This window comes from Paroedura picta, chromosome 11, assembly GCF_049243985.1.
Source record: "Paroedura picta isolate Pp20150507F chromosome 11, Ppicta_v3.0, whole genome shotgun sequence".
NCBI lineage: Eukaryota > Metazoa > Chordata > Lepidosauria > Squamata > Gekkonidae > Paroedura > Paroedura picta.
This window is the reverse complement of record NC_135379.1, coordinates 44,438,691-44,450,842: the sequence shown is the minus strand read 5'-3', so window position 1 is coordinate 44,450,842 and position 12,152 is coordinate 44,438,691. Positions and strand designations below refer to the sequence as shown.

The following is a 12,152-nucleotide window of genomic DNA, read 5'->3' as shown; positions in this document are numbered from 1 at the left end:
CAAATGCAGCCGCATGATAACTCCCTGCCATGGGTTAGAGATGTAAAGGGAAGAAAAGATGCAGAAAAATTCAGGACACACCCTTTTTAAAGCCATTTTCCCCCAGCTTTTCAAATGGGAGAAAAAAATGGGGAATGTCCCCAAACTTAATTTCCATGAAGTTGATGCCTGTAGATCTCTGTGGAGTGTTGGTGCTGGAATAGAAGTGGGGATATACATTAGTACGTAGCACTTGTCTAGTGTCCCTCTCATTCTTAGCAGTGTAGGTGGGGAGACTCAGAAGAATCTTGATGTGTATGAAGGCCCCTGTCCTACATGCTTTTCTTCTTGAAGAAACAGTGAACTGCCTTGCTTGACTGAACCTGGCTGGATGAGGTTGATATTATTCTGTTCAAAGGGACATTTCCATCAGTTGTGTTAGAGCAGGGGTAGTCAACCTGTGGACTTCCAGATGTCCATTGACTATAATTCCCATGAGCCCCTGCCAGCATGGCAGGGGCTCATGGGAATTGTAGTCCATGGACATCTGGAGGACCACAGATTGACTACCCCTGTGTTAGAGGATGAGTGTCCTTTGTCTTTTGCAGATTTGTGATACTGTTTTGATAGTATATATCTTCGGTTAGGTGCTAGCAACAGGGTTAGGTCTCCTACCTAGCTTGGTAGTAGGCAGCTTGGCCAAGCTTTCAGAGGTGATCCCAGAATTGGTTCGGGGGAGCTTCTCACATTGGGTGACTGAACGTACAGTTTCACAGCTACAATGAAATTATAGGTTATTTGTAAAAGTTAAAGGGCACAGTGTTGTATGCTACCCTGAGCTCCTTGAAAGGAAAGAGGCACTAAGAAGGTGAAAGTTTAGAAATGATGTTTGGAGAATTATGGGCTCAGTGAATGAGAGAGGGCAATATAGTTTTCTGCACTGAGTAGGGATCTGGTGAGGGGCTAGATCTAAGGCCCTTGTCACTGTAGCATCATCATTACCCACTTAAGGCATTGGTGTTGAACTGATTTGTTACGAGGGACAGATCAGGCATAAATGCCGCTGTATCCGGCCTGGGCCCTGTGTGCCATAAGATATAATGCCAAGTACTGGAGATATAAACTTTCTAAAGGGCAATTAATGATATTATTTATTATTCAAATTATAAACATGTTTAAAACATTAACACTCATAGTATTTCCTTACAGTACCTCCCCAATTCCTCTCACTTTAACCGCTCATTACGCATTGGCACTGGGACATAATGCACAGATTCTGTCTTCTGGCAATAAAATTAGTGACCTGCGGATCTGTACGGGCTGGTTCCAGGCTGCCCAGCTGGCTGCATGTGAAGGAGTCAACCCAATTGGTTGCTCTTTGTTTCCATAAGAAGGTTTGAGCAGGTAGAATGTTCTGCCCACTGAGACTATTGGAGACAATGGTTTTCAGTGGTATTATGGGGAATTGTGAGTCATGATGATGATTGTGTGGAGGTCCCGGTGCAGGCTTTCATCTGCTGAATGCTACCCAAAGTACTTACTTAGGATCGTTCAGAACTTTTAAAAAACCTAGATTCAGTTGAATCGAAGCAATTAGCTGCTACAGGCCTGCTTGAATTTTTTTGCAGATAAACACCCTGATCTGACCTTGACACTGGGTTGAATTTAGCCTGTGTGTTAGGAGAGCTGGAAGCACTGTTTGGTCAGTTTTCTTTGGATAGCTTTAGGGTTATGTCCTTAATCAGTATAGACAGGTCGTCGGAGTTGGAAATCTTTCTTCCTCCTTGCTAATAAAATCATGCTGAGAGAAATTAAGGATACTCCTTGCCAGAATTGATTTATTCCTCTCTGCAGGAGAGAGTTTTTTTCCAGAGCCTTTTCAGGAATCACTTATTAAATCATTGCTGGGGAAAACCTTCTGGATAAAGAGGAAATTGACAGTCATATGCCAGTAGTCCAGCTTTAATGAATTTGAGAGTAGTTCTACCCTAATGTGGCTTTGGTGGGCTATTCAGGTAGTCTTGATTAGATAATTGGGATGGTTAGACCTATTGTGAAGAACACCTATACTAGTTCAGTTTGCTCTTTCTCAAAATTCCAGAACAGTAGAATCCTTCTAGTGGATAATTATTGGATTGCCTGAGATTGGGTGTGGCTTGTCCTATCTCTAGAACAGCTGAGTGATGACATTAGGTGTGGTACCACTCACCCTACTGGCTCTTCTACTTTGTTGCGGAAATGGTAAGAAGATAGGGAGGGGAGAAGCTGGTTCCATGTCAGAAATGAAGTGAGTGAGGAGAGAAAGATGAATCAAAGTGCTGGTTTGCTCGAGAAAGTTCAGCAAGTGGTGGGGTCAATTGTAAAGTTTTCCAAATGTAGTTTTTGGTTTTTGCGGGTGGGGGTGTGTGTGGGGAAATAGTATATGTACAAGCCTTTCCTGTTAAGCTTATTTTGCTGACTGGTCAATGTAAAAATCATAATTTATAATTTACTGTCTAAAATTCCAGTATTTGGCATATTTATGGAATTGAAAAACACAAATCCTTTATTTTTTATAACATTGCAAACTGTTTTACTTTTGTGCTACATCTGAGAAGCAGGTTTAAAGCTGATATGGGAAAATATATGCTGTGGTGAACAAAAGAAAGTATATTTGGCTAGAAATTGTCACAATAGGACTGCTAACATATTGGGACATCAAGTTAAACTTTTATGACATATTACTTGTTCCCCAAATCAGTCAAATTTAAATAGTAATCATATAATTGAAAATACATATTTCATTTAATTTAAAACATTTATACACTGCTTGTCTACCCAAATAGAGTCCCCCAAGGCAGTATATGTGTAGAGCAGGCATTCTCAACTAGGGTTTCTAGGTAGCCCTTGAAGGGTTTCCCAGTTGGGTGGGAAGTTGATTGATTGATTATATTAATTTATCAGATGATATAACCATATATGGTCATGTCTACCTGCCCCAAAATGGCCAGCAATAGGCCTGAGGGTGGGTGGGAAAGGGGGAAGCCCCAGGTGGGCATGTACACAGCTATGATTCCCAACCATGTTCTGCATAGTTATGCCACTACTAGCATTTTTGGAAGCCTGAAGAATATTTCAGGGGTTTCTCAACAGTATAAAAAGTTGAGAGAGGCTGGTGTATACACAGGAATTACCCTTTTCTAATGCAGATTTGTACATAAAAATGTTCATGTTACACATTTAGATTCAATGAAAACTTTATTAAATAATAATTTGCTCTTTCCTAAAGAGGAAATACTTCCTAAGAGTTCTGGAGTAATTTTCAAAGCTCCCCACAAGGAAAAAAAATCCTTGGAAAGAAAAATAAACTTCTTTTCCTGAACATTTCCATCCCCTGCTTATCCTGCCCTTCACATCCGTAGTGGGAGTATAGTAACCTCACATTTCTTGGATGCTATGTCCTTTAATGGCTGAGACAGCGTTGGTTGGTATAGACTAGTGATTCTCAACCTTCCTAAAACCCCAACCTCCCAACTTCCTTCTTGTTTCCACCCATCACCTGTGCTATCTGCCTCACCTCTGAATACTCCACCGATCCCCGAGGAGCGCCTGAGCCGATTCCTCCTGGAACTTCCCTGATAGAAAGGCAGCTGTAGCACTTCTCTTCGACCCCAAACTGGAGAGAACAAAAGGTTCAAAGCCAGGAGGAGGAGCAGGAGACAAGCCCCAGAATGAGTGAGGAGCATTGCTTGGAAGCTGTGGGGGTGTCCCTGGCTGTTCACCATCCGGCACAACCCACTTTTCCCTTCCACTCCATCCTGCAGCCTCCCACCAGCAGACCACATGCGAGACACCTGCCTGCCTTCTCCCCCCTCAAGCGCGCTGCTCCACTCGCCAAACTCTCCCCAGCCTCCGGGGCTCCTGCCATCGTCAGCCTTTGGGGCAGTGTCCCAGACCGAGAGGGGAGAAGCCATGGGGGTTCCCGGCATGAAATGGAGCCAATAGCGTGCTTTCTGGTGGCAAAGGCACCAGATGGCCGATCCGAAGGCTACTCAGCAAGGGCTGCAGTAGGATCGGGGCTGCACAGCAGTTCACACAATGGCCAGGAAGAGGGAGCTGCCTGGGCTTGTGCATGCACAGCAGTGTGGGAGAGCGCAGGAGCACAACCCCTGTGAAAGGGTTGGGTGACCCCCAGCTTGAGAACCGCTGATATAGACAGTTGTGTTGACTAGATTGCATTCAAATTCATTGTGGGAAACTGAGTCAACAGCTTGGAATTTATTTTGTAGAGTGCTGCAGGGTTTCCATCCCTTCACCAGTGTTTAATAACTGTCAGGCCATTAGGAGAGATTATCTGGATTCAAGGGGTTGAAAGTCATTGATATCTTGACAACAACCAGGTAGGTGAGAGAGTCCCATACAACCTTTGACAGGCACAACAGTTTGTTAGATCAGATCAGAATAGCTTTATTGGCATACACAAAAACAGCGAGCAAGTAGAAAATGATAGACCTTTAAGCAATTACAGATTCCATAAAGAGATGGTTGTGACTTAGAATAGCCGACGAAACCTTGGCTGCTGTTACAATAGATGTTGAGTCCTTGCTGCTCACAGTCTACTGGTTTTGCCAAACGTACAGTTTTGCCAAGCACTCAACATGCAGATTTAAGCTTTAGCTTGCCTCCTGTCATGACATTGGCTCAGAACAGAAAAATGGAAAGCATCATTAAGTGAGAAGCTGAAAACAGTTTAACACAGCTGGTTTGAGATAGGAATTAAGGTTAATGGACCCTGGGTGTGACAGGGTAGCCCTGTCTCATCAGATGTGAGAAGCTAAGTAGAGTTGGTATTGGTTTATACTTGGATGGGAGACCATCAAGTAGGGTTGCCAGGTCCCTCTTGGCAACTGGCAGGGGGAGAACTTACAGAGAATGGAGAAAGGCCTAGGCCAGCGTCACTTCGTGGTGATGTCACTTCCAGTGGATATTGGCATTGATATCATTACATCTTAAGCAGCTTGGGGACCCAACATTGCTGCAGTGCTGACCTAGGCCTTCCTCTGCTGCTAGTTAGTTCCCTGCCTACCAGCTGATCCCAGTGGGGAGGCTGGATCCAGGGGCTGGGACCTGACAGTCCTGCCAAGGAAATTCAGTGTTGCTGTTCATTTCCTGCCTTGAAATTCCAACAGGATCACCGTCAGTCAGCTATAACTTGATGGCACTTTCCACCCACCAAAGCCATATAAATCAGCAAGTAGTTGGAGGCTTATAATGAAAGAACAGGTCAAGGCCACCATCTTTCCTCCTGTCCTGCCTGGAGGAATTGTTGCATTGGCACAGCGTTGGGACCCTCTGCACTTCCTTAAAAAAAAATTTCAGACAATGCAGCAGGAGAGCCAGGTCCAATACAAGGGCGGCCAGTTTGTGATTTATAATCGAACTGTGATGAGATGTGTGTGTAAAGACTCCTGTGTGTCTGCCTGTTGGAGGGGGGACTTCTGTCGTCTTGAATTAGTTGTGGGCAGGTTGGAGAATTTCAGATGTCTAGTAAGCTGGGCTTCTAGAAATCTGAAATAGGTTTCCAGTCCCTAGGGGCACTGCAAAATGGGCTTCTTATACCAGAGAGTGGCTGGTTTGGTTGAAATCCATAGAGCCACTAAGTGTATTTAAATATGGTCTGGTGTAATTCATGTATTGACTTTATGGTTCCAAGGGGGGGGGGGGGGGTGAGTTGACTGGATGCCAAGTCCTTCTGTGGGAAAACAAATTGTAGTTTATTTTTATTCAAATAGACACTGCATATCCTTTCACCATTGAAATGATGTCTCATTCTGGGAGGGACAGAAAGGGGTAACGAATTTCAAATACAACTGAGGCTTCCTCGTGCTACAGCCTGGTACAAGCCTCTCTAATTGTGGGCAGGGCTTGCCCTAGAAAATAGTCCGTGTTTCACAGTATGGCTCTCACCATTACATGGTATAATCCTGTTGCTCTGTGTTGCTAGGCTGCTGTGGTTCACTCATGTTGACAGATTTGTTAGCCAATCTTTGGGTACTTAAGTCTGGTGGCTGGAGCTGTGAACAGGCAAGATAAATATTTTTAGAAACCTGAAAAGGGCACCAGGTTTGCAAAAAATGTGAAATCTTAAAAAATATATACACACACACACACACACACACACACAGGGGATTTTTTAAAAGAATGCCTGTATCTTTAAGCAGCTGATTCCCTCCGTGGCTGTTGCTAGGCTACCACAGTTATTCCAGGATGCATTTATGTGATGAAAAAGGCAGAGGGAGGAAGACCTCATGAGGGCCATCTCCAGTTTGGGAAATTCCTGGAGATTTTGTGGTAGAATCTGAGAAGGGTAGGGTTTGGGGAAGTTGAATATTACACTGTAGTGTCCACCCTCCAAAGCAGTCATTGTCTCCAGGGGAACAGATCTCTGCACCTAGCATTCAGTTGTATTTGTGGGAGATCTCCAACTCTCACCTGGAGGCTAGCAAATCTAGCCCAGCAGACACCCTATGAAAATCATTATGGTACAGCAGTAAAAACTCCAGAGTGGGGTCTAGGAGACTCAGGTTTGCATTCCCCTATTGCTTTGGACCAGTGGGTGATTTTGGACCACTCAAATACTTTTCAGCCTAATTTACCTCACAGAGATGTGTGGATTAAAAGGGGGAGAGGAGAATAATCCATGCTGCTTTGGTCCCCACCATGCACAAAGATTGTGCATTAATAAATCAATATTGCTGGAATGGAAGTAGATACAAGGTAAGTTGGTAAAGAACTGAGAGAGAGAATGTGGCAGGGAAAGGGGAGGAAAAATGGGAGGGGGGCTGCGAGGAAGACAGAAAGAGGAAATAATGTGGGGAGGGGGATACAGGGGAAACAGAGGTGCCTGCCCCCAAATCCTCGTGGGTTCCTTACCATGCAAGTGAGCCTGGCCCAGGAGCTGTTCCACACAACAGGGACCAGGTTCCTTGGTGGAGGTGGGGGAGCTTTAAACAGATAGGCAGATACAGGTAGCCTGGCTGTTGGGTGGGAAGGGGATTAGAATGCCAACTCCAAGTTAGGAAATTCATATAGTTTTTTTTTGGGGGGGGGGGAATCTTGAGGAGGAAATAGACCTCAGAGGGGTTTAATGCCATAGACTCCACCCTGCAAGGCATCCATTTCCTCCATGGAAATTATGGTTGCAATCCTCCAGGTAGAAGGTGGAGATCACTAAAAATTACAACTGCTCTCAAGAAGGCAGATATTAGTTTCCCCAAAGCAAATGGCTGCTTTGGAGTGTGGCATCATATCCTGCTGAAGTTGCTTCCCTCCCTAAAACCTCACGCTCCCAAGGTAGGGCCCCAAATTTCCAGGAATTTCTCACCTGGAGCTGACAAGCTTAATGGGGAAACTGATCTCTCTGGTTGGGGAGCTGCCGAACTGCTGATAATGACAGGTGCACGGCTCCTTTTAAATCTCTTTCCCAGCTTGGGAACGGATTTAAAGGGATTAGGTGGCCTTGCCTGTCATTATCAACTGTTAGGTGTGCCACCCACTGCTTTTAAATGCTCCCCGCATCTTTGCAGGTAAAACTGCCTGTTAAGGTTGGGGGAAGCATTTAAAGTAGGAGTGCTGCACTGAACAACTGATTATGGCAGGTGAGCCATCTGCTCTCTTTAAAGGGCGTGGTGTGCTTGTCATTATCAACTGTTTAGTGGGTGCTCTTTCTCCAGCTGCCTGAGAAAGGGGGGGCGGGGAGGGGAGGAGAGATGCATTTAACCAGGTTGACTATTCGGCCACCACTGATTCTGACCGTTTAAATGCAGGGGATGGCTAGTTTGGCTCGGATAGGTCTGAAAAGTACCTGAATCAGCATTGATTAGGGTATTTCTCAGCCTATCCAACCGAATTGCCCATGCTTAGATCTAACTACTTAGATACCATGCTCTCTGAAACCTTTTTGGATCTTCTAGTACAGGGGTAGTCAAACTGCGGCCCTCCAGATGTCCATGGACTACAATTCCCAGGAGCCCCTGCCAGCATCCGCTGGCAGGGGCTCCTGGGAATTGTAGTCCATGGACATCTGGAGGGCCGCAGTTTGACTACCCCTGTTCTAGTAAGTAAAATTGCAGTGGGTGTATCTTTAATCCTTTCTTATCTCTGCTGTCTGCCACCCTTGGAAATAGCCAGAAATGGCATTTTCTGGGCTCTTTGTGAGTGGTACAAATGAACTCACCTGATCATTAAGCTAAGATGGAAAGGAAAAGAGAGGCCACCACATATAGTGCTTCCTGCTTACTTATACAGGGGAACCAAAAGTTAGAGAAGCCTCTTCTTTAGGGGAAAAATCAAAGTAGACATGAATACAGTTTGTTCTGTCCATGAGAAACAGATCCTTGCTATCATATCCTCAGGGTTAGATGTCTAGATAGGCAAGGCAAACCATAGGTAGGTTCATTCTGTCTGATTAGAACTGACCTTGTAAACCTTGGGCTGGTTACTGGATGACAATGGACTTGTTTCATTCTCACTGTTTTCATTCCTGCTGCCGTCGTTATTCAATCGATCACTTTGTGCTGGTCTTACCTTCACTTCAATAGCTTCTTAGATTTCCAATTTATGGGCTAATGTCACTAATAAAATGTTTTTGCATTGCTATCATTAGAAAAAATACTGTGTAAACATTTTGTCACAATACAATATGACTGCATGGTGAAGACTGACATTCACAAAGCTTTCTTGCTAGTAACAGTCTTGACATATGTTTAAGATTGTGTAAATAATGTTTATTTGCTGATAGTATATATAATGTAAAGTTATATTGCAAGCCATTGTATAATCGGAATAAATGTAAGTAACTTTTCTTTTTCTCCTTCCTTTTTTATTGGAATCCTGGCTTTCCTGAATTGCTCATGTTCATCACTTCGTCCTGACTCTCTCTTCTCTATCTGGATCATTGCGATGATGGGAACATGTTGTTCACAAAGTAGCTGTAAGTATTATGCTATATAAGAGAAGTGCTCTTAAAAATCAGAATAATGATCCTGAGTGTGTTTAGAGATTACTTTCACCCTGCACTCCCAACTGCTTCTTGGTTGTTGCATGAGATTGAGACAGCTTTGCCTAAAGATTGCACATCTGTTTCAGGTCTTGAAAAACATGGTTTTTCTCTTTCCCACCCCTCTAGTTATATTGGTTACTATTATACTTACGAGTGCTTTGATCAAATGTAGCTAATACATAATTCAGTTTGACAACTTCTGTCTAATCATTTGCCCTATAGGGGTTTGCCTAATGCCTGGTTCCCATTTTCCTATTCCATTGTGAACAAGAACCCTAAATAGAGCCATCATAGTAACCCCACAAAACTCACTAGCCCACAGTTATATTCAAGGGGATGTTAGTAATTTGAACCTGGAAAACAGAATAAATTATTTTTCAATTTGCCAAGCCCTTGTTGGTTAGAGAGCAGTCATTCTTAACAAATGGCTGTTGAAAAACTCTCTTTAAAAAACACTTTCTCCCATTACTAAAATTGAGTCCAATAGCACCTTTAAGACCAACAAAATTTATTCAAGGTGTGAGCTTTCTTGTGCATGCATATTTCCTCAGACAAAATGGGACAAGGATCATAAGAGTCCAGATATATAGAAAAGGTAAATTACTGGCAAATTAGTAAACAGTGTCATAGTATCCAAATTATGCCATATTATGCTGTATGATAATTCTTTGCTAAAATGGCTAATCAGTCCTTTTCAGTTCAGTTGTAGTTCACAGAAGCATTGAAGAAATAAAACTGTCCATGTTAGTAATTAATGGCAGACACTTTCCCAATTATGAAAAGAAGTAATTAAGAGACTAGTTGCTTGCCCCATCCATCTCCACCCAAGCGTGGAAGCATTGAGACACATTCTCCCACTATTGTTCCTGATGCTGCCATCTTTCACATCTACAAGATTAGCTTCTTTTATTACTGTGACCTTTCCCTTTTGAATACAAGATGCTCCCATGATACTCTTCCCCTCTTTATTTTAAAAGATGAATATGAGTATGACTTTCACAGTAATGGTATCCTCCGTTTGTTACATGGAGTAAAATGCTTCGTTGCTGGTGAGATGGTGGCACCCTCCAGGGTCATCTAGTCCAACCCCCTGCACAATGCAGGAACTCGCAGTTTCCCTTTTATGTTCTGAGAAGACTTTTGTACTGATCCAATTATTTCTGTCTTCCGTATTGCAAGCATTAAGCCACTGTCTTGATCCACCAGTGAAAAGGTTTATGGGGAAGCAAACTCCATTTAAATTGTAACAAGATTGTAAGAAGCTATAACCATGTTGTTCCACCCACTTTTCTTAAAACCAAAGCTGTGACTCCTTTGGAAGCATGAGAGAGCATGACATCACCAGTGGTAGCTAATCATCTGGACTGGGACTGCCCTTATGCTTCTCTGGAGTATTTTCCTAGAGCCAGATTCTTTACAGATGGCTGAAGCTCTGTGCCTCATGGCTGAAAGTTGAGTGAACAATATCTAAAAGTATACATTTTAGCAGATAATGAATTTTAAGCCAATTCTGGTTGGTCCATGAGGGAATTGTCAGTCAGCCTCCATATACCTCAGAGCAATATGTGGTTTTAGTCTTGTGGGCATTCTTATATTTACTCAAAAAATGGGCCATATTGAAAGTTTTCCAGTAGGGGTAATGAGGAAAGCAGTATTCTGTTTGTACCGGATCTAATAATTGTACAAATCTTCATAATTCATATTCAGTCATCATTGTTCTATAAATTAGTAGGCTGATTTCAGATGCTTTTAATCCTAGCAACAGAAGAATCTTGAAGGATATGTGGGGTTTGCTAATCTCCCCAATCAAGTTTACAGGAAGTCTGTGAAGAGAGGGTTTGAATTCACACTCATGGTAGTAGGTAAGTTCTGCATTGTGGTTCTTCAACAATCCATTCAAGTGATTCTCAGCTTACTCCAAAAAGAATGTACAGTCAACAGCCTCCTGTACCTTATTCCTAAATTGATCTTGCTGTAGCTGGTGCCTGTAATAAAATTGGAAGTTACAGTCAATCTCTGGTTTGTTCATATAATGGCACTGCTTCATTTCTGCAGTGTAATCTTAGCAGGTACCATGTTGGGTCCTAGAGACTGGATTTCTCCTGTTTTCTTGTCAGTGCGGTATTTTATTCTGGCTGGACCACTTTACAGTTTGGAGACCTTTCAGTCTGATCTTCAGAGGAGTGCAGTATAAATGTTTTAAATAAATAACCACCCCTGCTCTCATCACCTGACCTCTCAGAAGACTGCGAGCTCTCAATGAGCTTGCTCTCGATTCTGATATTTGTCTGAATGGGCCTTTTTGCATTGTAGCTCCCCCACTGGTGATGCACTTGTCATGCAGATTGTGTATGGTCAGTGACAGCCCTGTGTCGCTTCTCTGTTAAACAAATTGCACATCACCGATATATGATAGGTAAATTCAGTAGACAACATTTTCAGTAGAGGATTAGAATGTTTTGAATATGAATGTCCATAAAGCTTCATCGCTCTTCACTTTAGAGCTGTAGGGTGTTTTCACTTCACTAGTGCTTTATGAAGGAAAAAATTCCAAGGCATTCATTAAAGGGTGGCAGTATCCAAGGAGGTATAATTTCATCTTAACAAGACATACTTCTGTCAACTTAATAATTTTACCTTATTCTGCACATATCTTTTTGATTTAGTGGCCCTGCGGCAGATCCTGCTCATTTATATTCCCCGTATTGCTGCTGGAGTATCGCTTCAGAAATTATGTAATTTGTGTACTCTCCAGATAAATGTGAAATACCAGTGGTGGTAAATCTGATAGTGAGAGCTGAAAGCAGCAAGGAGTTACTAGATAATGACTGCTCCTCCCTTTTTAAACTTTGGGTAGCTGTATAAACAGTACCACTGTCTGTACTTGGATGATACTAGCTATTAATCATGATGAGAGGTAACCACTTTGCCCCCTGGGGCATTTTAAAGGCTAAACATGACAAGAGTGAACATATTTCAAGCACTTTAAAAGACCTCCTGAAGATATTATCCAAAGAGGACAACCCATCCAAAGAGGGGAAGAACGCTTAAGATCATTAAACTTCCATTGCACGTATCTTGTTATAAACCTCAGTAACAAGGATCTAGTGTTAAACTGTTTTACAGTCAGTTT

General features: G+C 42.8%; 1 protein-coding gene across 3 annotated transcripts in view; it reads left to right on the top strand.

Moving 5' to 3' along the window:
• Nucleotides 1-9,045: 9,045 nt before the first annotated feature.
• SEPTIN7 (septin 7) overlaps nucleotides 9,046-12,152 on the top strand; it is a 46,277-nt gene continuing 43,170 nt past the window's right edge. For 2 of the 3 annotated variants that reach the window (XM_077303387.1, XM_077303386.1), the window contains exons 1-2: nucleotides 9,046-9,105; nucleotides 10,779-10,881. In XM_077303387.1, the coding sequence (XP_077159502.1) occupies nucleotides 9,061-9,105; nucleotides 10,779-10,881 (148 nt within the window). In that variant the 5' untranslated portion in view covers nucleotides 9,046-9,060. Of the gene's footprint in view, nucleotides 9,106-10,778; nucleotides 10,882-12,152 lie in introns of those variants that run through there. The other variant, XM_077303388.1, reaches the window with a different exon arrangement.